General features: G+C 48.5%; 1 protein-coding gene across 6 annotated transcripts in view; it reads left to right on the plus strand.

Annotated features, from left to right (window-relative positions):
- BTBD16 (BTB domain containing 16) overlaps positions 1-24,827 on the plus strand; it is a 50,799-nt gene extending 25,972 nt beyond the window's left edge. Inside the window, exons 10-17 of one of the 6 annotated variants that reach the window (XM_072972372.1) lie at positions 6,212-6,331; positions 16,579-16,670; positions 17,538-17,620; positions 19,252-19,329; positions 20,408-20,506; positions 21,878-22,066; positions 22,888-22,923; positions 24,555-24,827. In XM_072972372.1, coding sequence (XP_072828473.1) covers positions 6,212-6,331; positions 16,579-16,670; positions 17,538-17,620; positions 19,252-19,329; positions 20,408-20,506; positions 21,878-22,066; positions 22,888-22,923; positions 24,555-24,758 — 901 coding nt within the window. In that variant the 3' untranslated portion in view covers positions 24,759-24,827. Of the gene's footprint in view, positions 1-6,211; positions 6,332-16,578; positions 16,671-17,537; positions 17,621-19,251; positions 19,330-20,407; positions 20,507-21,846; positions 22,067-22,887; positions 22,924-23,122; positions 23,269-24,554 lie in introns of those variants that run through there. The other 5 variants (XM_072972374.1, XM_072972373.1, XR_012078124.1 and 2 more) reach the window with 5 other exon arrangements.
- Positions 24,828-25,088: the final 261 nt, after the last annotated feature.

Below are 25,088 nucleotides of genomic sequence, written 5' to 3' on the forward strand. Positions count from 1 at the left end.
AACAGCTCTAGACCCAGACGGTCCTCTGCCTGCACAACCTCTCTGACAATTAAGGCTGAAGCCCCACTTGTGGTGCCCTGTCCCGCCCTGTTCTTTGGCTAGCTGCTCAAGCCCGGGTCCTCTGGACACTTACTCCCCTCCCCCTCCCCAAGTGCAGTTGATTCTACTTCCAGACAGAACCCGTCTCTGGGGGCCTCTGTGTGAGCACCGGCCAGAGGCCAAACCTCCACATCTCTCATCTGGACCAGTGCAGGGACCCCTAACTCAGGGTCTTGGCCTGCTCTTGACCACCCCCCCAATCACGTCTCTAACCGAAGAGCCTTTGGCTCTGCCAATCTGACACCTCTGTCTTACCCACGTGGCAGCCACTGGGCCTTCCTTAGATTCTGGCCAATGCCTGGCCTTTTAGGTCATTTCCAATGTTTTATTGATATAAATAGCACCTTGGTGACATCCTTCCATGTACGTTTATCTTCATCTCAGATTATTTTCCCATGTTGAATTCTTAGAAGTGAAACTGCTAAGTCAAAAGGGCATTCTGTTTGCTTTTATTACTATTAGTATTTGAAAATAATTTCAAACCAATTAAATGACAGCAATAGTGCAAGGAATATCTCAATACCCTTCACCCTGCTTTGTTCAGTCTCTGCCCTGATTGCTTTATCATTTGCATCTGTGTATTTATCTACCAATACACATTTTTTAAAACTCTTTGAAGGGAAGTGGCATCCATCGTGTTCTCTTACTGCTAAATGCTTCAGTGTTTATTTCCTAATAAAGAGAATTTGTTCTAATATAATCACAATGTAATTAACAGCTTCAGTAAATAGCTTAAGGTCATTGATGCACACTGTCCTTTGTAGCATCTTTTTCCCTCCAATACAGGATCCAGTTTAGGACCACATACTGCATTTCGTTGTCATGTCTTTGGGGGACTCTTTAAAAGGTTCTTGACACCCACTGCCCAGTTACCAAGATTGTATTCCCTTTGGGTGAATTTCAAGAATGAAGACTAAATTCGACTAAAAATTGTTATGGTATATTAGAAAATGTTTTCCTCGTGCAAGTGTGATAGAAAGCATTCCGATTTCAGGAATTAGATCTGGAAAGGTTTATTCTACCGTTGGTTCGAATTTACTCAGTAGCCTGCGATGCCCTCAGACTAATGGAGAAATGAGGTTGGTGGAACTGTGTTCTGGGTTCTGGTGTTGGGGGAGACTGTTATCTAAGAAGACTTCAGGAACTCGGGCCCCAAGAGCAGCCCCCGGGGCCCAGGGTGGGCTCCCAGGGTCGTTTTGCCCTGCTCCCCGAGATTTTTCCACTCCCTGCCCTCCATGGAGCAAAGGTTATGCAACCGTTGAAGAAAAGATAAACATGGCATCCCGTAGACTTTTCGTAACACTGTCCCTCCCTTGGAAAGGCTGAGTTATCCCACATTGGTTGCACTTAACCAAGAAAGAGCAAAACGTGTCTGACCACAAGCAGAACGCTAGCGATGGGACAGGCCTTAGAAAGCGCTGGCTGGGCAGGAAAAGAGGTCAAGAACATTACGTGTCAAGTGTCTAGACTCACAAGTTTGGGGAGACATGACTGATGTGGAAACTAGGTTCTGCTCCTCCGGCACCGCCCCAGGAGCCGTCTGCACCGACAGCCCGGGGCTATCCCAGGGGAGGAGGGAAGAGCCTGCATGGCCCTTGGACATGGCCTCAAGCATGTCATCAGCTCATGAGCCCTGGAGGGACCAGGCCCACAGCTCCCAGACCTCGTGCTCACATCCAGTCCTCTGATGTGAACTCTCCTCGCCTGGTTGATGTCTGGAGGCCGCCTGCTTTGAAGCTGGAGGGAAGAGGGAAACAGAGGGTGCAGGAAGAGGGGCCTTGGGCCCCACCTAGCGCCTGGGGAGAGGGTTAGAAATTTACCAGGCCTGGGCTCTGAATCTTGGTGCTCCTGGTGGCTGATGGACCGCGCACCACCCACCACTTGTACTCAGCACTTCTGGGTGTGTGCGGTGCTGTGTGCACTGGCTCTTTCAATCCCCACAACCCAGGTACAGTTATTGCCCTTAAGATAAGAGGGATGATAAAAGGCAGGGCTGGTTTCAGGCTCCAAAGTCCAGGGTCCCACCCTCATTACTGCACCATCTTCTCGTTTGTAACAGAGGTTTCCCAGCAATCAGCACTCCGTGAAGACTGGGTTGTCCCGGGAAGTCACATGGCTTTGTGGAAAGGCCAACCCGAGGTCGGGGTTGGAGAGTCCCTGGCCCCACTTAGTGTAGACTGTGGCTCATCCCTGGCTTGTGGTCATGGTGTTTGGATGTCTAAGCTTTGTTGGACCCACATCTATCACTGCAGATGCTCCAACGTCGAGACCATTCACCTTCCCCACCTGAAGTGCCTTGACCTCATCTTCCTTTGGGTTTTCTTTCCATCTTGTAAATGACCTGTGGTAAAATGCACTCAATCTTCCTGACCTCCTGGGCCTCTAGTTTTCAGTTAATTTTCTTCTTAGAGGTCACCACTCGGTGACCCTGTTTTACTCACTCTAATATTATGAAAGCTTCATTCCAAGTTCTGCTTTTCTGAAAGCCAAGCTCCTTGTAGACTCAGGAGGGGGGAGAGCTCAGAGGTTTATCTGGTTCTGTCGACACCAAAGGCTGCCCCGAAACCAGGGGGGACGTGCCCACCCTCCCTGACTTCCTGTCTCTGATACAAGGAGCCTTGAGGGCTCAGGAATTCCCTAAGAAAGCCACGTGTCCTCCCCAGCATGCCTGTCCCGCAGCGTTCCCCCCAGCACCCGGAGCATCACTGGGCATCCTTGTCAAACATCGTCATTCCTGAAGCTGCCGCTTCTCTGGCTGATAACAACAGCGTGTCCCAGTTATGAAGCGCAGGTGCGTCTCCAAACACTCCAAGCGGGCCTTCAGTCTAATTCCTACAGCACCCCGGGAGGTGCTCCTCGTGTTCTCACATGCGGAATGGAAATTACAGGACACAGAGCATTGCTGCCCCCGCCCCACGCAGCGTGAGAGCTGGGATTTGAACCTGGATCTCAGTGGCCTCTGCGCCTGTGGTTATTGTCAGCCAGCTCGTGCACCCTACTCCAAGCCTCCTCCTTCCTTGCTGATGGTCAAGATCAACAAGGATATTGGTGAGGGAGGGTGTCGTTCAAGTGGTAGAGCACATGCTTAGCATGCAGGAGGTCCTGGGTTCAATCCCTAGTACCTCCATTAAGGGGGAAAAAATTAAATAAATAAATAAACCTAATTTATTAGGGGGAAGAAAAGGATATTGATGGTCATATTTTTTATCATAAAAATTTTACAAAGGTGGCAGGGTAATGCAAAGCACAATTGGATCCACCTCCTCAAATGAACAGATGGTAACGTTTTGTCATAAGCTAAGAAAACATTGCCAATAAAGCAGAAGTCACCTGTGTGTCTCCCTACCCCTGCCCCACCAGCCCTATTCCCCGTCCTTCCTCTCCGCCTCCCTCCCTCCCTCCCTCAAGACAAACAAACCACTGTTGTGCATCCATTTTCTCACAGTGATTGTAGTGACTGTGACTGCTCTGTGTACAACCACTGCTACAACTGACTTTATTCACTAGCATCTTGCGACGTGTTCTCTCCGTGTTGATATTTATGTACCTAATACGCAATTTTTAAATGTAATCGTTGTCCAGGCTTCCAAAGAATGACGAGAGAGCAGTTTTTTCATTCCCTTCCTAATGGCCTTTTGTTTTGTTTTACTTCATTTTTTTTTCTGATGATCAGTGTTGCGAAGAGCATCTTTGATCAGATTTTCTTGTTCACTTGGGCACAGCTTTCTCTACGGTCTGTGCTCAAAATGAGACCTTCTATTATTTACATACATTTTTCTCAAAAGAAAAAATAGAGGAAAATGTCTTGTTAAAAAACGAAAACACCAGTTACATCCCAGTGGCTACTAGCCAGCAAACACAGATCAAACAGCCCAGATGTTCACCTGTGTTGGAGGGAAGTTTAGAATCTGTGTGAATTCCATCTTGATTAAGGTCATTAGAGCTCTTAGGCCAATGAAAATATGTTTGAATGTCCTCAGCGTGGTTACTTCCTGCAAGAACTAATACTTTAGGGTACTGGTACTTGGCCTAAAGACAGAAGATTTATTTCATCAATTAATCTTCATCATAAATTGTAAAACCCGGGTCCTGATTCATAGAAATCCCAGTTGCTCCCCTGTGTTGCTGCTAGCCCCTCTTTGGTGAGATCTCAAAGAACCTTTTGGGCTTGGGGGCTTCAAGCATGGATTCTGCACCAGAGGTCACATGGCTCCCCAGCCTAGTGGTGGTTGAAGTCACGGCAGAGGTCTTTGTGGGGACATCGTAGCAAGTGATTCTGTGACGTCTCCCATCTTGCCTTACATTGTTGCCCAGACGGTGACAAATTTGGCCCTGTCTGGCTAGAGTCAAAGCCCACGCATCTGTAGCTGCCTAAAAACAACTAAGAGAAAGAGACAGCTCTACGCTGTCCAGAAATAGCAGGAGAGGTGGGTGGGTGACACTCTCATTGGCCGTTGGAGTCACAATTTAGCTTGGCTTCCACCCATCATGACCACGAAGGTGGTGGGGGAAGAGGCTATGATGTATTTTGAAGCCAGAGTGCACGTCCATGGTCAGAGACAGGAAATATCAACAGGCCTAAGAAGTGTTGAGATGGCTCCTTAGGCAACCGAGCCACCTGTTAGAAGAGCTGTTTGGGAAGCATCCTTCACAGAGCTGACTCACCCCTTCCTCCTCATCCCTCGTTTCTTGACGAGATGCCTCAGGCCGCTGTAGGCACAATGCGGGCTCTGGAGCCAGGACCCAGCCCCGCCACTTAGGAGTGGGAGCTGCTGCTCCCTGAGCCCATTGCTGTGTGCCAGGCACTGTGCTAAGCAATCTGGATGTGTGGTCAGCTCGATAATGGTCCCCCAAAGATGTAGACATCCCAACCCCTAGAACTCATGAATATGTTAGGTTGCACGGTAAAGGGGAATTAAGCTTGCAGATGGAGCTAAGGTTGCTAATTGGATGACCCTGAGATGGGGGGCCCCAGATTATCTGGGGGGTCCCAGTGTCAACACAGGATTCTTCAGCGTGGGTGAAGGAGGCAGAAGAGTCAGAACCAGAGAGAGATTTGAAGATGCTGTGCTGCTGACTTGACGATGAAGGAAGGGGCCACAAGCGCAGGGATGCTAGTGGCCTCTAGAAACTGGAAAAGGCAAGAAAATGATTTTCCCCTAGAGCCTCAGGAAGGAACACGGCCCTGCCCACACCTTGATCTTAGCCCAGTGAGAACCATTTTGTAACAATTTCCAGAACTATATGATAATAAATTTGTGTTGTTTTAAGCCACTCAGTTTGTGACAATTTGTTACAGCAACGATAGGGAGCTCATACGACACGTCACCTCACACAGACCTCACCACTGTCCTCTGAGCAACTGCCTTAATCACTGTTTTACAGACAAAAGAGTCATGGCTTGCAGGGCCGGCCAGCAGCCTGCAGGAGTTTCCACAGCCAGTGTGGGGTAGTCCCTACTCAAGTCTGAACTCAGAATTGTGTAGCTTTGGATGAGTTATTCACGTTTCAGCCTTCAATCGGGGCTGGGACTAGAATATGACCAGTGAGGCACTCCCCTTGGGTGCAAAATTTCAGAGGCCACCAGAAACCTCGGTCATGGAGATAAAGTATATTTTAGTGCAATATTTTACAATGAAAATTAATGCAAAAAACCATGAGGAACAAAACGTATATTTTTAAATAAACAGAGGATCCATCTCAATTTCCACATCTATAAAAGTAAGGAATATATCCCAACTTTGCAGGGTTGCTGGGCGTTATTAAATAAAAGAACATATGGAAACGCCTTGAGAACACCTGTCTCGCAGTAAGAGCTCACTCAGCGATGACCATTGTTTTACAGCAGCTCAGCCAGTGGGTGAAAACACACCCTGGGCTGGGCGGCAGGCTGCTGAGGTTCAAGTCCCAGTCATTAACCAGCTGGTGACCTTGAACAAGACCTTGAACAAGACCTTAAACAAGTTGATGTCTCTCTGTCTGAGCCCACCTACAGACTCAGGGCGTGGTGTGACCTCCTTCTCAAACTCGCTGTTAATTTTTCCCTTTCTTTACACACAGCGTGGTGTTTTGCTATTCCTGAAATTTCTTCTCAATCTTTTCTTTTGGCCAGGTTGTTTACATTTAGTGAGTTTCACCTTCTGAAAACACTGCTTTTGTGGGTCTACTTGCAACTAAACAACAAAACTCAGACAATTCCGACATACGAAACCGTGCTGGCGTTTTTTCGCAGGTAAAGTAACTTAGCGTTGGTTGATGAATTGTACTTTTTTTTTTTTTGGCTTGTGATATCCTGAAGGTAAGCATCAGTGATATTATTTTTCATAGCATTATTCAGAGTGCATAAAATTCAGTTTTCTTTGTGAAGACTAAGAGTATGGGATAACTTTGAATGACTAGATTACTTGAAAAAGTGAATAATAGGCAAGTATTGTGAAGTAGTCATGTGCTTTTGAGCACGTGTTCTGTGTCCAGTAAAAGACATGATGCAAAAGGTATTCTTTTTATTCAGGGAAAGTACCACACTGCACTGACCTTGAAATGTTCATATTTAGTAGGGAGGGTATAGCTCAGTGGTAGAGAACATGCTTAGCATGCATGAGGTCCTGGGTTCAATCCCCAAGGGGACCTCCGTTAAAAAACAAAAAATTTTTTAAAACATAAATTAAAAAAAATTCATCCTTAAAATGTACCTGAATCATACCAAGTCACTCTCAGCTGTGCTTTTTTTTTCTTTCTTTCTTTTTCTTTTAGTATTTGTTTTGTTTTGGGGGAGAAGATAATTAATTTATTATTATTTTTTAATGGAGTACTGGGGATTGAACCTAGGACCTTGTGCATGCTAAGCATGTGCTCTACCACTGAGCTATACCCTCCCTGCTGAGACCAAATCATTCTCATTTATATTTCACTATCTAGCATATAAAATTCCGAATTTTCTAGACAAATGGAAAAGCATTTGAATGTGCAAAGGTTTCATAGCATTAATCCAGTCTCTTACACTATCTAAACTTCTAAATGTTAAAAGTTATATATCTCAACATTTAAGTGAAAAATAACAATTCCAGTACAATAATGGGCACCATTTTGTTGTGCTTACTAAATGCAGTAGTTCTGAAAAGCACTTTCTATTTGTAATCTCGTTTAATCTACATAGTACCAGGGGGCTGGTTTTATTATTCCCATTTTACAGATGAGGAAACTGAGGTAGAGATGAAGTGTCTTGTCAGCGATCCCACAAGTGATAAGGGGTGGAGCCTGACTTGGACCCAGACCTGCCTAATCCCAAAACGCTTTGCTGACCGTTCCTCAAACAGCAGATAGGGTTCCTGTCTTGTGCCCACTGCAGCTGGTTTGGTGGTGGCTCCCAGGGCACGGTGTTTAGAAAGATCCTGAGGCTGCCTCTAGGTTCAGTGTTGTTAGCCGATTACTTCTCAAATTGCCCTGCAGGGCATCTTCCACCCCTCCCTGTGTCCTCCTCTGCCTGTGTTTTCTATCTGTTCAACCCCATAGCGATGTCGGCTGTGGTCCGTGGGGCAGGGGGACAGGGTGCAGGTGAGGCTGAAAGCAGTAGTTTGTGGGCTCCATCTCGTGTCTCTTTAGCCTCTTTTTAAATTTTGTAAGTGCACTCGCATCATCCAAGCTGGCTGCGGAGTGTGGTGGCCTGTAGCCCAAGACGGTGCCAGGTGGTCCTCAGAGGATCTGCCCTAAACAGGAAGCATTACCTTCACTGTCAGGTTTACGTTCCGTTCCCCACATCAGCAGGAACGGGGGCTTCCAAGCATCATGATAAGACCTGTTCAAGGACGTCCAGGGACTCCTTTTCTTTTGCACTTGCAAGTTTAGCAGATAAAACACACCTTCCATGTACTCATCAGCAGACTGACCTGTTTAAGCCAAGTTTCGTTTGCCTTGTTCCGAAGCATTTACTCCTTTTCTGGAACATCTGTGCACCGTGTTAACTAAAGAGCCCGTTTTTCCTGCCTTGTTATTTGGGGAAGGCACAGTCTTCAGTGCCAGAATGATATGTCCTTGCTTAGTTTCTATATACTTTGCTTTGAACCCAAGTGTCTTCAACCCACCCTCCCCTATTCTTTTAATAGTCCAAGAGACACTGTTTCCAATGAGTCATGCACACCAGGAGAAGTTGCTATTTGGCGCCAGGTTAGCTCTCCTCCTGGAAACGTCTAGAACCGGGAGATAGGAAATGAGCTAGAATGTGGGTGATTCACTGAAACTGTGTTTTTAATGTCAGAGAAACAAGTGAGAGCGAGAGGGCTAAGGCATGTGGCCCTGTCCACTGACAGCAGGATTTCCTGGACCTTCCTGAGCTAGGTCTCAGAGGCTCCTCTACACCAGGATGCCTCTACCATCATAGCTTCTCCGTTCCTCCTGAGTCCACATTCGTTCCATTTTGACCCCAAACCTCACCCCTCCATGCACATTTCCCCCAGCCCCCTGAGCCTGCATGGTTTTCCTTGTTGGAAACCATTTGTGTGTTTCCACATCATCTCACTGCCCCAGCCTGAGCAACCAGGACCATATCTTCCTCCCCACGTGCCATGTTCTCTGACTGCAGCGCAGGGGTGAGTCCTGCCAGCCTGCCCTGCCTCCCTCCGTCCCTCCCTCCCTCCCTCCCACTCCCTCCCGCAGCAAGCTTGGTGTCCCCTTGGGAGAAAAGAGAAAGCAGTCTGGACTTCAGATGCTCCTCCCTCAGTGGTCACCCACGCCTACGCCCAACTTTGAGGATCATGGCCCATTTTTAGGATGATGGGTGGTTCTCATCCCAAACAAGCTCACTCTTCTGCCTGAGAATGGTGCCCACTGGTCAATGGCCTCTACCTCCCAAATGCATGTCCCCTGAGTCCCCAGACTCATTTGCTCAGGGACCAGCTCTCACGGGTCATGTGCCCCCTACCTTAGCCTGCTCTGTCCCCTCTTCTCAGTCCCCCCACGGTGGGGCGTCCCCTAGGAGCCTCGCTGTCCCTTATGAACATCTTGGTGTGTGCATACAGTCTGCCTCCCCGGGTACGTCAAGAGCAGCTTAAAGGAAGGATTTATGATCCTTTGTCACACCCCTAGCTTCCCTGGCACCATGCTGAGCATATAATAAACAGCTGATGGAGTGATAAGAGTCCACCACACATTTTTATGTAGCTCGGTTCCCCTCAGAGAAGTGGGTCTTACTATGCTAATGCCAAATTCAGAGAACACCATGTCTGCAGCAACATGAAATGGTGGGGATGGCAGAAGTATTTCCATCTTTATTGATGGGCAGGGCCTGTTTGGTGTACTAGACTAAGGCTTTCTCGAGGCTCAGTGAGAAGTAATGTCTCAGTCGGTTGCTTATGTCTCCCCAGGACGTGGGAGCGGGCATGGGTGGTGACCGTGCTCTGGCTTTGCCATTTCTACTGGAAGGAGCTGTTGGCCCAGCGGAGTTAGTAGCCTGAGGGCCCAGGCTGCAGGAAGGCACCTCTGCTCCCAGCGGTGGCGGAGGGAGCCTGCGGGAAGACGCAGTCAGTCTGGACCAGAGCTGAGTCACCAGGGGGGCTGAGCTCCACAGTCCAGTGAAGACAGAAGGAACAGCCAGCTGAGGAAGTTTCCACGGCCACTGACAGGGACATGCCAGCAGCGTTCAGAGGTGGGGCAGAGGAAGAGACTCCGGGAGACAGTACACAGGCTTGAGGATGAGAACCAAGGACTTTGGCTCTTTGGCCCAATTTTTAAAGTTGCAGCTATTAAAGAAATAATTTAGATGGCAGAGTGAGTTATAAGGTATCTCCCAGGTTGGGGACAGAGGTCAGAGTGGACCATCACAATATGGGGACCTCCAGAATGGGACTGTGCTGTCGTAATGTGGCGGCAGGGGGACAAGCTGCTTGAATATTAGCTAACTAGGCCCTGTGACTGACCAGGAGTGAGGCTGAGCGGTGACTCTGGGCGTGGCCTTGGCTGGCCCAGGATCCAAAAAGCAGCGTTTATAGCAGTATTGAGTAAAGTGGATCAGATACTCCTTTTCTCATCTGTCTTAGCAACGTCTGGAAGACAAGCGAGGGGTGAAGGCATTTGAATAGCGCACACACACACACACACACCCTTCGGCACCCACAGTCTGTTTTCCTGGCAGTGGTTAATTTAGAAAAACAAATAGGCTGTCCAGAATTAAATTTAACATTTCCTTGTAGAAAAAAAAATGTAAGCAAAACCAGTGTCTTCGTCCGCCATGGAGAAGAGTCATCTTTTCATCTCACTTAGCAGTCTGAGAAGTCCAGGGAAGCTGTCAAAACTCGTCAGCTGGAGAAGAGCCAGTGGCAGGCAAATTTTCCACTTTTTTTTAAAAAAATACGTTTTTCATCAAAAAAGAAATTACCTAGAGAAAAGTGTGCAAGCCTTAAGTGAACAGCTCAATGAATTGCCACAAAATACACACACCTGTGTAACCGGGAAGCTGACGAAGAAACAGAACTTGACCTGCCCACCCCCCCCCCCAATGTGCCTTATCTTGGTCACTGCCCTTCTCACGCCAGGGTGCACAGTATCCTGACTTTTTCTACCATGGAGCTCTCTTGGCTAGTTTTGAACTTTGTATAAATAGAATCCTATAGCATGGACTTTTTGTTTGTTGGTTTTTTGGGTTTTTTTGGGGGGGGTAATTCAGTTTATTTATTGATTTATTTATTTTGATGGAGGTACCGGGGATTGAACCCAGGACCTCCTGTATGCTGCGTATGTATGCACTCTGCCACTGAGCTATACCCTCCCCCCTAGCATGGACTTTTGAATGTCTGGATTCTTTCACTCAACAGTGTGTCTATAAAATCCATCCAGAGGAAGGTGGCCAGGGAAGGTAAGGGGTGTTCTCAGGCTCCTTCTGCAATTTGATGGTGGCGCTGGATAGACCTGGGTCTCCCAGATCTTCTGACACATCCTTTAACTTTGAGATCTCAGGGTTAAGTGCAAGTCATTAACAGCCTTGTAATGCTGGTCCTTAACTGATTTCTTAATCACTAAATGGATCTGTCAAACACTGCAAGGGTGGATTCCAGCAACCTCACCAGAAGGAAGTCATTGAAAGCAGTGAGAGAAGCCAGTATCCACATGATCTCAAATATTAGATTTCCCTGACCTCTGCCACAGAGTCTCCTCTTTCGTATTCCCTGTCCAAATCTGACCCAGCCTTTATGGAGCTGCCCAAGGACTCCTCCAGGAAGCCTTCCAGGATCTCACCTGCACACTGGACGGTTTCCTGCTCTGAGCTTCTTGCAGAGAGAACAAGAGCATATGCTGGCTGTGTGCATGTGCGACAAGTCCAGCACACCTTCCCACCATGTGAGAGGAACCTCCGAGGAGAGCTGCCCAGCCATGCCCTGCACCGCCGGCACCCCAGCCCACAGACGTCTCGAAGGAAATGCACCATGATGCTGTGTGCCAGGACGGGCAGGCGCCATGTGTCTCCTGTGATTAATGGATGGCATTTGCAGATACGACCACAGAGTCATCATGAAACCTGGCATCCCTTGTGTGGCAACTCTGATCTCTTTACCAGAACATTCATTCTGGAATATTCCACGAGTCATGGACATGAGGGCAACTGAATTGTTCTCTCTTGGAATCTCTCCACCTGCGCAGGGAGGTTGATATATTTCAGGTCAGGATTTCTCATGACCTGACTTCAGAGTTTCTTGCCTTTTTCTCTCTGACCAGCACTGCCCCAGCCCCACTTAGCTTGGCTCCCTAGAAGCTGAATCTCCCTTCTCTTCAATGTCCCTATAAATTGATTCCTATTCCTTACGACCTTTCCACTTCCTTCATGTGACTTCTTGGCTTTCCACCCAAACTGGGTGGCCTCAAATCATCTTCAACAGTCACAGTGGAGGCTTTGAAGGTCTGGGTGCAGGAGGTCGTTGCAGAGGGCAGATAAAGTCGTCATTAGAAAAAATTTCTTGACCCAGTTCTGCCTTTGGGCAAAGGTCAGGACCATCTCTGTCTTCATACTCAAGATGACATTGCACTGGGTCTCGACGAATGACCAATAGGACTTGGCCTGACAAATAAGTGTGACAACAACAGACAGGACCCCGTGAGCATAGGAAATTTGATGTGGAATAGCCTGGTCTGTGCATGCACGTGTGTGCGCGCAGGTGTGCGTGCCCTGGGGCTGGAACTGCATTCCTAGAAGGTAAATTATCGGGGAGTGGAGGGAGGGGATGGTAGAATTAGGGCTAGTGAGTTGGCAGGGACCAACTCATTCATCCAATTAATTCACTTAACATATTGCAAGCCAAACGAGAGCCAGGCGCCGTCAGGGGTGCTGAGGATGAAAGGGTAAATAAAACAGAAACAAATTCCCATCTTCACAGTGGAAGCGGAGGCGAACAGCACATTCAGTAAATGAGGTGTGTGTTAGAAGGTGGCAGTCCGGAGTCTGACTCCCACTCCTGCCGTTTACTGGCTGTAAGACTTTGGGCAAATGCCTGACCTTCCTGCGTGGAGGTTAACAATGCCCTCTCATCAACTCCGACATAGGTTTGTTCTGACTCAAAGAAAAAGCCCGGTGCGGCACTTGGCAGGAGGTCCTGAATGGTGGTGACATTTGGTAGGTGATGGTGGTGGTGGCGACAGTCAGAATTGTTTCATTACCACACTTTGGTATCAGGAGCCAAGAGGACTATTTCCTGCTTCTTGGGTTTCGGAAGGTGCCCAGGTCTTCTGTGCTGAGTTAACATTTTGAAAAAGTCATGCTCCCTTCTTCTCATGAGTTATGGCCCCAAAGGGTGTCATTTTGTCAAACTTCACCTTAAAATCTAAAATATTATTTCAGATATTTTCCATAGACACTAAGTACTTTTTGACCCTAATTCTTTTTTATTGGGGTAGAATATACACAACATAAAATTGACCATTTTCGCCATTTTTCTGTGTATAGTGCAGTGACATTCAGTACATGGACAATGCTGTGCAGCCATCACCACCATCCACCTCCAGAGCTTGTCCGTCTTCCTAAACTGAAGCTCCACACAGATGAAACAATAAGTCCCTGTTTCCTGCTCCCCTCTGGTAACCACCTTTCTACCCTCCTCCTCTGTGACTCTGACTGCTCTGGGAACCTCATATAAGTGGAATCGCACAGTATGTTTCCTTTTGTGTCTGGCTTATTTCACTTAGCAGAACGACTTCAGGGCTTGTCTGTGTTACAGCAGATGTCAGAATTCCACAGTATGTACTTTAAGGCTAAAATCTGAAGTGCTAGGCTCGTGGCACTTGGAGTCTGAAAGGGTAAATGATGCCAACAGATGACAGGATGGAGAAAGTGAGAAGGTCATGGCTAACGGCCGCTCTAAAATTACAGTCTGTGCCTGTCAGACGGAGACTTGTCCCGGGCACTGCCTTTCAGAAGGTCTGGGGGAGGGGGTTGTCCCAGGGCTTTGTGAGCAGGAGGCAGACCTGATCTGAGTGTATCTTTCAGTATCCAGGACCTATGAATTTTCTTCCCTAAGGGAGTCATTCCCCAAGGGTTTCTCCATGAACTCTGGGAGGCAGACACCATGGCCTGAAGTTTGTTCCAGAAAAGTCAGTGCTAAACTCAAAGAAATCTTTGCACAGACGGAGCTCAGCACCTGAGGATGCCATGCCAGCCTTTGATTCCACCAAACAGCCATGCGGAGTTGAGCCGAGTTAGGTGGAAGCGAGCTGGGCTGTTCTCGGGAGGCCTGGCGGAGTCCTGCCTCTGCAGCGATCACCTCGCCAGGCTCTAGGGGAAGGGTTATGCCAATTGTTGGAGGAGTTGGACCACACTGCTCAGATGCCTTGGGATTTTAGAGAATCAGCAGCTGAGGTCACTGTTCTCTTCCTTTGAGGTAGCCTGTGGCTCTGCTAAGTTAGGTGGCAGTGGTAATGAATGGCACCAAGAACTTGGCCATGGACTTGACCGGTTTGAGTCCAGGTCACTTCCCCTGGTGGTAATCACGAGGCTCAGAGTGCCACTGGGAACCAGCAGCCGTGCCCAGCACCTCACAAGCACTGTCTCCTCTTCTTCGCCCAACTACCAGGGAAATACATGCGGTCATTGTCCCCCTTTGACAAAGAAGGAGATGGACGGTCAGGGAGGCTTGGTCACATGGCTGATGGCTGGCTGGCCCAGGCCTGGAACCCAGTCTGTCCGACTCCAAGGCCAGAGCTCAGGAGCTGGAAGCATGGTTGAGTGATGGATGAGCTGACTTTTGACCTCTCCAAGTCAGCCACCACCAGTGCCACTTCTCTGTGACTCAAAGGGGTTATGAAGTCCAATCACTTGTCTAAACAAAGCTCTTCCAGAATCCTCTGCGGGAGGAGGACTGTCTGGTGAGGTCCTGGCTGTTGGTCGTCGGGTCTGAGTGCTTTTCATAGGAAGAATCAGGGGCCCTCCTACGCTCCCAGCAGCCTTCCCACAAAGCTGCGGGGCTGGCGCCTGGGCGCTTCTGAGCTGGCAGGGAAATCTGTCCTCTAGGCTGTTCTCTCCCTTCTGGGCAGACACCATATTAACGTGCGGCTCAGCAAGTGCTCCCTTCTTGGGGGCCACTCGGGGCTGTGGGAGCCCTTGTCAAGGGTGCAGGCTCATCCCCCAGAGCACTCAAGGGCTGGAGGTCCCACGCCAGCTCCGCTTCTTCCTTCCTCCTTTACAGCTGCACCCACTGTGATGCCACCTAACTTGTTACTCCATTACATGGTGAGAGAGAGGCAGGGAGGGGAGCAGCACTCAGGTCAGGGAAAGGAGGCAGGTGAGTCTTAATCGTCCAGCTAAGGCAGCCATGCTCTCAGGCCCTGGCACGGCCCACACTCAACCAGCTCCACCTGCCTCGGGTAACGGAGGGGGGCTGGTTCCAGGGTCGATAGCCCTGCACTCCTGGAAGTGTCAGCCCTCCTTTTTACCTGGTCTGTCCATCCCCAGAGACAAGCCTCCAGGGAATTCTAATAAGTAATCATTGAATTTGAATTAACTCATTCGTCTTCATACCCCTCTCGCCTCTCACAATGCCTCAGCATCCCTAAACTTACCTCCTGGGACCACTGACAGGAGGAGTTGGAGAGTTCCAGGAATTCCCAGATGCTGTGAAAACAAATGGTCCGCAGGCAGGTTGGCGGGCACCTCCAGCAGAGGCAGGACACGGGGCAACGGAGCGCTCAGTCTGGCTGGGACAGGCTGTGATTTGGACATCACACTTGATTCATGGAAAAATAATCTAAAAGTGCCCTTGGCTGGTCTCATACAGGATCTGTCTTGAGGGAATGACTTTGTCTTTCCAAAGGGACTTGGAAAAATTATCATCCTGTTGTCCCCATTTGTCAAAAGTGACCGTTTTATGAAGTAACCTGTTTCAAAACAAGTGTGGTGAACGTGTGTCTGTGTGTAATGTGTCTTCTCAAGGAGGATCTGATCTCAACCCAGCCCCAACCTCAGCCGCATGTGGAAATTAACTGGATTTTAGTAATAACAGTGTCGCAGAGCTGATCCTGGAACCAGCTGCCAAGACAGTTACCCATTCATCCGACCATCCTTTCTTTTCAGCTCTGCTGGAAAGGGCTTTTGATTTCCTCTCTGATTTCCTCCTTGACCCACTGGCTTTTTAGTAGCCTGTTGTTTAGTCTCCATGCAGTTGGTTTTTTTCTCATTTCTCTTTCTGTGGTTGACTGCCAGTTTCATATCACTGTATTCAGAAAAGATGCTTGAAACAATTTCTATCCTCCTAAATTTGTTGAGGCTTGTTTTGTGTCTGAGTATGTGGTCTAGCCTAGAGAATGTTCCGTGTGCACTTGAAAATAATGTGCATTCTATTTTTTAGGGATGTAATGTCCTGAAAATATCAATTAAGCCTCATTGTTCTAATGTGCCATTTAATATCTCTGTTGCCTTATTGATTTTCTGTCTGGAAGACCTGTCTAATAATGTTAGTGGGGTGTTAAAGTCTCCTCCTGTTATTGTATTACCTTTATGTCTGCTAGTGTTTGTTTTACACATTTAGGTGCTCCAGAAAGTGCTTTTGAAGTACCTGATGTGGCCATTTATTCAAAGGGCAGTTTGTGTAGAGGAGGAATCAGAAGTCCTGGGTTCAAGTCCTGGCTGAGCCATTGTTCTTTTTATCTGTAAAATGAAGCTGATAATACTTGTCCTGTCTGTTCCTTGAAATGTTTGTGAGACTCAAGTGAGAAAATGTATCTTGAAAACCTCTGTACAGTCACATGCGTTCCTATGGGCATTTAATGAGTATTTGTCGGACACTTACTAAGTGCACAGCTCAGTGGTCAATGACCAGGGAATATAACCCTTTGTCCTCATTGCAACCACCTTCTGCTTCCACACTCCTCACCCATCCAGAGAGAACCAGGCACCTTCCACCCCTGGCTGATGGAACCACTAGTCTCTGATGTGACTTTCATAGCCCTAGTCAAATCCAGAAAAGAGCTTTCTGACAGCCTCTTATTTCTCTCTGCATCTCTGCTAAGCTTTCCCGAGAAGTGTTCCTTTCTGGACCGGGATGTAGGACAGAACTTGATGCAGCTCTTCCTTTGCCTGCGTCTGCATGGCATCACCAAAGGTAAGCTCCAGCCCATGTGAGTGCGTCCGTGGCAGGCTGCTGGGGACCTGCCCCACCCCTCAGCCACTCCCGGGGAGGCCCCACCAGATGTTTCCAAAGGAATCAGCTGAGATCTGACTTTGTCACTTCCAAGAGGTGTGACTTTGGGAAAGTCACTGAACAGCCCGGTCTCAGTTTGCTTATCTGTAAAATGGGAATAATCAGAGCTTCTGTGAAACATGATGACGGATGGAAAGGGCTTATGAGCTGTGAAAGTGTTCTCAGTGCTGACAGCTGCCTTGTTGCCGTCTAAACGCGGGCCCTGCCTCTTCGAGCGACATCCCCTCTTGGTCGCTCGTTCATGGTTTGGGAGAAAACTGGGTTGTTGCTCCAGGCTTGAGCCTCCTCAGCGTCATGCTCTGGCCCAGGGCAAGGCTTCTGTGACTTGGAAAGAGAGGGAACTATTGGAGAGTGTGTTTTGGGCAGCCCAGGTGGCCACCCAGTGAGATCTTTGCCTCTGAAAGGACATTTGAAAGATTTTTTCAAAGCCATTTCCAGTGACCCAGATAGAATGAGCAGCTCTAAAACCCACGGACGGTTGATGGAGCCCAGAGAGTCCAAGTTGCTTCTAGACCCTCCACAGACACTGATGGTCAGACCTCAACCCTCCCTCCTCGGGCAGGGTGGTGGGCAGGGGGCTGTGAACGCTTTGGTAGAAAGCGCTCTGGGACGTCCCACTTGGGTTCTGCACACCTTATGATTCCCAGGCCCAGGAAGGCCCTCCAGTCCTCAGCTCCTGACTTCCTCCTTTCTCCCTCGGTAAATGAGACTTTTGTGGTTCTGTTATGAATAAAGCCATAAGAATGCCCCCCCCGTGCTTCTTCCCAGGCAAGGATCTGGAGGAGTTAAGGCGTATTAACTTCTTCCCCGAATCCTGGCTGCTGCGGGCCACAGCCTACCATTACCACGCGGTGAGTCGTCAGCTCGGCAAGGAATCAGTTGTTGAAATTTATTGCCTTTTGGACTTTCCTTTTTCTGGAGATGTGTTTTGCATTGGAAACCTCTGGGCCTTTGAGGTCGGGATGTATCTGGATCCTCCGCCAGGGGAAGTGGGGAGAGCCAAGCCCGGAGGGGAGGAGGAGGAGGAGGCCCTGCCTTGGAACCCAGGTGTTCAGAGCATCCGCCCTGTGGGACCTGGAGAGTCAGGGCCCACTGGCCACACAGCCCTCCAATCCAAGTCCCCTCACAGACACAAATGTCACGTGCTTATTAGAAGTTTTTTAAATGCAGAGAAATTGAAAGAAAACACATCCCTTCAGACCCATCATCCAAAAATAACCGCTGCTAGCAGGTCACTGCATTTCACTGCCTTTCAGTCTTTTTTAAAAAAAAAAAATACTCGTAGTTAAATATGCTTCCTATCACCACTTGTAATCACTTCTAACTCTTCCACCAAGAAGATATGCAACAAACAATGCTACTCGGCCTTTCCTTTATTGTAGAAAAGTCACCGTGTTTCTTGCTGTTAAAGTCACGGTGTTGTTTATTGTTAACTGTTATAAATAGACCGAATGGTGAATGCATTTGCACGTAATGGTTGATTCAAGGAGATTCTCAAGAGTAGAAAATACTGGCCCCGAAAGGAATGTGCACTTTTGTTCTTGATACATATTAGCAAAACTGGAACCAAATTACTCTTCCCCCAGTGATTCATGAGATTCCTCACTCGGTACCAGCTCAGCAGCGAAGGGCATTTTCCTTACAGGTGACTTGAGTTAAATGCAAAGCAAACAATGGCGTCTTATTTGGTAACGCGCATTCCCTTAATTACTAGTAAACATGAATCTTTCTTCATGTGGCATTTTCCCCTTTGTGAATTGTCCATGCAAACTGCTGCACTTCTTATGTGTTTCCAATCATACATTTTCAGAGATGAAGTGGGGCAGTGTTTGAGCTCTGAAGATTTATGAGTCACTAGTTAAAAATTCAGTTCAGCTCAACAAATACCTATTGTAATGTGCAAACCATGGGGCTCAGTGCCCCCCGCACAGTATAACCACTCGTGCTTCTCTGGGACATAGCTTAGAACTGTGCTCTGACAGAGCAGAGGAGGGGAGGGGGTGACACAGAGAGGACAGTCTTGGGCTGTGGCTGGACACCTCAGGAAGTCCCCCACCTCCTTCTTGATGTCCTTCTGGCCCTGCCCACCTCCTTCCTTTTGCCCCCTGCTGCCAATGTCATCCTCCTGAAATCTTCTCCCTCCCCATCCCAGCCTTCGTGCAGTTCCGTACTTGCTCTTGACTCGATAGCCACGGTCATTCTCTGCCTGGTGATCCAGCTACTAATGTACGCATTTTATTTCCCCAGTAAGATGGCTGGGGCATCTTTCTTGTTCTTGTCTTTGAATCCTCTGGAAGCATCACGCACAGTACCTGGCTAGTTGGTTGTCAGATAAATGCTGCGGACTGGATTCACGGATAAATGTAGGATCCAGAGACAGAACTCTTTCAAGCACAGTGGGGGTTGTAGGGCTCAGTGAACCGATGTGAAGATGGTGTTGGGCGATCAGGCTGCTGGTAAGCAGTGTGTGTTTTCCTTCCAGCTGGAGAGTGGGGGCGACATGGCCCACGTGAACAATCTCTCCACCCAGGCGGTGAGATTCGGGCTGCTCTTTACCCAGGTACTGTCGGCTGGGTGAGCAGGGTGAAGAACACCCCTGTTCCATGCTTAGTTAAGGACCTTTGATCACTTCTTAGCTCTGGTAGAAAGGCAGGCCAGGGTAGAAGAGGAAATCATAGGTGTCTTTTCTGCACACTTACCACCCCCTCAGAAGTAAAATTCACAAAACCTGGAAGAGGCCATTCAGTAACCTGATGTGCATGCCCAAGATTCCCTACAAAGGTGACCAAATCTCCCGGTTTTCCAGAATTGGGGGAGCTTCCCTGGGGATGCAGGACTTTCTGTTCTAAAGCCAGGAGAGGCCTGGGCAAACTGGGATGAGTTGGTCATCTCCTTCTGAGTAAACATGACGGGCTGCCAACTGCTCAAGGAGAGATTCCACTCTGAGCCCACGTTGAAGATTTCAAGAGTGAACCTGTTTTGGGCAGCTCTTTTGATGGAACCCAGAATCAAAGCAGCAGTGGATCAGGGAGCTTGGCTGCAGGACATCTGGGCACTCAGTCACCAGGGGAGCATGTGGGGCTGACGGCTGGGCTCTGTCTTGGGCTCCCTTGATAGGCAATGTTCTCCAAGAGATTACTGTTTTCCTCCAACTTCATCAAAGCCACCCCAGTAGTGATCTCAAAAGAATTTGTGTTTTAGGGGCCTGGGGCCTTGAATCTATCATCAGAGACTCCTCTTTGGACCAGGCCTGGCTGGGCCAGGTCCAGCCCCTTGCTTGCAGAGACTTGCCCAAGTGGACAGACTGCAGACTGCAGTGGCCAGGACACCCTGCAATATCATGAGCACGGAGCAAAATGCTTTGTTTCCAAGGTCTCTGCAGATTGCAGGTCGTCCAAGAACCGAGGGGCGTGCAGAGCAAATAGCTTTGCCACTGAGCGCTAACCTGTAAGGATTTGTGAAGTCACTACAATTTGTCTTTTCTTTTGCTTCCTAGGCTAAAATTGCTGTTGAGTTTTAAATCACAGGTTAGCTAGTTTTGTAGTTGTGGCTGGAATTGGTTTGGCTATGTCCTGTTGCCTCCGAATACTGAAGATTTTTTTTTTCTGTCACTTTGTTGCTTATCTTTCTCAATTTAGGAGTATACGACACATTCGAAAATGATTGCCATATATGGATTCTTCTTTGAGATAAAGGGAATCAAACATGGCACTACCTCGTATAGTTTTCACATGCAGGTAAGAAGGACAGAGCACAGGAAAGGTATGTGTCTGAAAAAGCCATTTAGATTCAGAGCCGATTCATATTGAATTAATAATAGTTGATTAAACATTAATTACTACTTAATATGGGATGTGTTAGAAGCCTGGCGATAATCACACAGATGTGACGTCATTTGATTTTTGCACCCTTACTTTGAGGTTGCTGCTCTTATCCCCGTTTAATAGATGACGATCTCAAAGTTGAGTGTCTATACGTTCACATGACCTCTACTGGTAGATCCAGGGTTAAATTCTGGTCTTCTGAAACCACATCAGAAGGGGCACAGTTCACCTTCAGTTTGTTCATATTGGGTGACGCTTTACAGATGGCCATTCTTCCATGGAGGTAACTAGCAGTGCCCACAAAGGGAGAGAGAATGGTCTTGTTCGGAGTGGCAGAGCAGAGCTGTGGACAGGACCCCGGAGGAGTCAGGAGGGCGGATGGCTTCACCTCCAGGCTCCTGCTGGACTTTTAGGAGGGGCAGGAGAGCTGGGTTTCAGAATAGAGTCTGAAGTCAAACTACCTGGTGAGCCCTATGACCTTGGCGAGTCCAGGGACCTCCCTGTGTCCACTTTCCTGACCTTTAATTTAAGTTGGAGAAGGCAATAGGACCTACCTCCCCGCATGGTTGTAAGTCTTAAATGTGTTAAATTGTGCGAAGGGCTTGGAACAGGGCCCATGTGATGATGACGATGACCGCTGTGATGGTGGCCTGCTGTGCTCCACTTAGGATTTGATTATAAGTCTCATAGACTTTAAGCTCCTTGAGAAATCATGTCTTACAAATCTTTTTATTACCACTGCCAATCACAGAACCAGGAACACAGGGCCAGTACATTTGTATCATGAATGAATAAATGAATGAATACATGAATGAGAAACCTGGGTTTTCATCCCAGCTTGGCCACCACCTCATTGTGTGTCCTTGAGCAAGTCGGGCCGAACTTCGGTCTTCAGTGACTCAGGCATTTCCCTACATAATGGGTTTTACTGGATAGGAGGGAGCAATTATGTAACAACAGTAGTGAAAATGCTCATATGAATACTACGTGGGTTTTTTAATTCTGGCAAAGCAATAGCAAAGACCTTCCAATTCACTACAGCTTGACTTAATGGCGTTTTCCTGGGTTGGCCAAACCCTAGTCTGTCAGCCAGTGGTTTGCTCACGGTGAAGGTTCAAATGCCAACTGACTCAGCAGCAGCCCTGCTCAGGAAACGGGGCCACAGGGAAACGCTTGCTCTCTGCACACATCAGACAGGGGGGCCGACGTGCCAGAAACCAGGCTTTGCTAACACCGGGTCACCCCGGTTTCAGTTCCACCTAAGGTGGATCACCCTCCTTGCAGAGAATAAGGCACACCGACTTGGAATTCCCCTCCTTGGTCTGTGAACACGGCCCTATCAGCCTGAGAGCGGAACGCTTGGTGACCTACGAGATCAGAGCCCAGACCCCGGTGGGTGGCAAATGGCAAGAGTTCAGGACAAACCAGATCACGCAGAAGTTTGGGTTGGGCAAGCCGTCCTGCAAAAGCCACGTGAGTGCTTGTCATTTCTCTTTGATTTCTTTTTGCTCTTTCTCTCCTCTGCCCCTTTTTGAGGGTCGCTGGCTTTACATCTGCAGGGGTCTCTGGGGGAAGCGTGCTCAGAGTCTTAGGGATCATCACAGCTCCAAATAACGCTAAAGAGAAATCTCCTACAGTGAGATCTGGGTGTACTGAAAACTGTAGTCCAAACCAGACTGCCTGCTTTGGGTCACACCAGATCCATTTCATAAACATCGGAGGGGACTTTTTGGGGAAGGAGGCATGTTTGATGGAATGTGTTTGCCGCCGCCATCTCCACTCTTGCCTGGACGTCACCTGTCACTTCCACTGAAATCCATGGCCCAGCCCACCTGCCTCTGGCCCGTCCGAGAACTGAGGTCACCTGCCTCAGTGGGCCACCCCAGCATCCGGGCGGATTCAGTACCTGGCCGGGCTCATGATGGATGCAATCCAGAAACTGCCAGAGGGGCTGTCTGGAGTGCTGGGAGGAGCTCTTTGGACTGTTAATTCAGGCCCTTGCTGCCCTGTGGGGAACGGGACTTGAACTTAAACCTGTGAATACTTCTCAGTCCTGGCCATACATCAGAATCACCTGGTCCCAGGCCTGAGTGCCACCCAGGTGAGACTGGCTGTTCATCTTTCCGTGGTGGGACCCAGTAATCAGCATTTTTAAAGCTTCTCAAGTTATTCTCTATGATGTTAGAAATCAGAGGAACAATTTCCTTGTGGAGGTGGGAGTGGGAGAGGCTGGGATATTGACCAGAAGGGTGTAGGAAGGACCAGAGGTACCTAAAATGTTCTTTATCATGCAGGGTGGTGGTCACACAGGAGTGAAAATTCATCAAGCTGTATCCTTAAGATTTGTGTGCTTTATTGTATTTAAGTTATACTTAATCTTTTTCAAGTTTATTTTAAAAACCTTCCCTAGGGGATTCTTCATGCACAGCCAGAGTTAAGAACCAACATCTTACACAATTGTTAGGCTTCTAGAGGGTGACTGTGTCTATCCCAAAAGTCCCATTTGCTTTGTTTTGTTTCATCTTTTAGGCCTTGAAAATCCAAACGGTGGGCATTCCAATCTATGCAAGTTTTTCATTCATCTTCTCATTATCTTAACAGTTTTCAGAAGAACCTATGGGATTTTCTTTCTTCCACTGGTCTACATAAAAGGAAATAAAATGACATTAAAAGGACCACTCAAGTATTCAGCTGACTCTCCGAGTTAGCAATGGTCTTATTAGAACTGTTGCCCACTGTCTTCCCTCTGTTTGGGCTGCTATAACAAAATACCACAGACTAGGGGCTTACAAAGAAACAGAAATTTATTCCTCACAGTTCTGGAGGCTGGAAGTCCAAGATCAAGGTGCCGGCAGATTCCGTGTGGGCTCTGCTGAGAACCTGCTTGCTGGCTCATAGACGGCTGTCTTGTCGCCGAGTCCTCACATCACGGAGGGGGCCAGGGAGCTCTCTGGGGCCTCTTTCAGGAAGGGCATTAACCCCATTTGTGATGGCCCTGCCTTCACGACCTGATCACCTCCCAAAGTCCTTACCTCCTAATGACATTACCTTTGGGGGTTAGGATTCAACATATGAATTCTGGGGAGACACATTCAGACCACAGCATTCACAATTGTATCATTTGAGGATGGAAAGTACCAGAACCATGAGTCCATTTGCCATCACTGACCCAAAAGCACCCTGAGTCCAGCCCTAACTGGCTGCACCGCGGGAGGACTCCCGTGGGAGCACCAGCAGGAACAGTGAACTCCAGCTGAGAGCGCTAAGTTCTCCCCTTCTCACGATACCTCTCTGCCTGCTGCACAGGACAACACACCTGGCCATTGTCCCTGGCAGTTTCAGCTCAGCCAGAACAAGAGGTAGGAAAGGAAGCCAGCAATTCTAAAGTATAGGGTGACTTATTTAGTATCCCACCTTTTTCAATGGCACTCTGGTCTGGAAAAAGCAAGGTAGGAAAGTCTTTCTTCCCACTTGGTGGGTTAGTTTCCCATTGCAGTGTAGCAAAGTACCACAAAACTAGTGGCTTAAAACAATACATATTTATGATTTCACAGTTGTTGTGGGACAGGAGTCCAGGCAGCTTTGCTGGGTCCCCTGCTCAGGGTCAAGTCTACAATCTAGTGGGTAGCTAGGCTGTATTCTCATCTGAAGACATGAGTGAGAGAAGCCACGTCCAAGCTCGCAAGATTTTTGGTAGATTCATTTCCTTGCAACTATATGACTGAAGGCCAGACTGCTTACCGGCTATTGGGAGAAGGCTGCCGAGGTCCTAGCGGCCCCCTGCAGTTCCCTGCCACACAGTGCTCTCTGTAGATATTTCAGAGCACAGCTATTTGTCCTTCAAGGCCAGCAGGAGAGTCTCTTTCACTCTAGCCTGATAAGACAGAGTCTTGCATAATGTAAGGAAATCTTGGGAGTGACATCCCATCACCTTGGCCATGTTCCCTGAGCTAAAAGTAAGTCACATGTTCTCTGGGCTAAAAGTGAGTCATACAGTCTGACCTCACTCAAAGGAAGAAGATTATACAAGGGGCCACCTAGGGTGTATCTGCCACAGTGTGTTATCCAGCGTCTTTGGAAAAGTGATGGAGCATCGCTGATGCTGTATAGACAACAGGTGGGTATATTTAGTCTAATGATCACCTTGGAATCAGACGGTGGCTAAGAGAGCCTCCTCCCGGGCAGAGGACCAGTGCCCCGTGCAGAGTGACCTGGCAGAGAGAGGCTGGTGGGAAGGTGGAAGGGGACACGGTGGAAGAATCGGACAAAGGAACTAGGAGTTGGGTCTGTTCTCGGGTACACCCTCGCCCCCCTCCGGCAAGCCCTGTTCCCCAGCTTGCTTCTGGCCAGGTCCAGCCAAGGGGAAGCAGTGACAGAACCTTGGAGAGCAAGAGTCTGGGAAAAGCCAGGGGACTTCTCGCTCTCAGCTGTGGAGGGTGTGTCCCAGCAGCGGCTGGGTCCCTCTCGTGGCTCCAGGTCTGCTGTCCCAGCTCCT

Source organism: Vicugna pacos, chromosome 11 (genome assembly GCF_048564905.1).
Source record: "Vicugna pacos chromosome 11, VicPac4, whole genome shotgun sequence".
In the NCBI taxonomy this organism is placed as follows: domain Eukaryota; kingdom Metazoa; phylum Chordata; class Mammalia; order Artiodactyla; family Camelidae; genus Vicugna; species Vicugna pacos.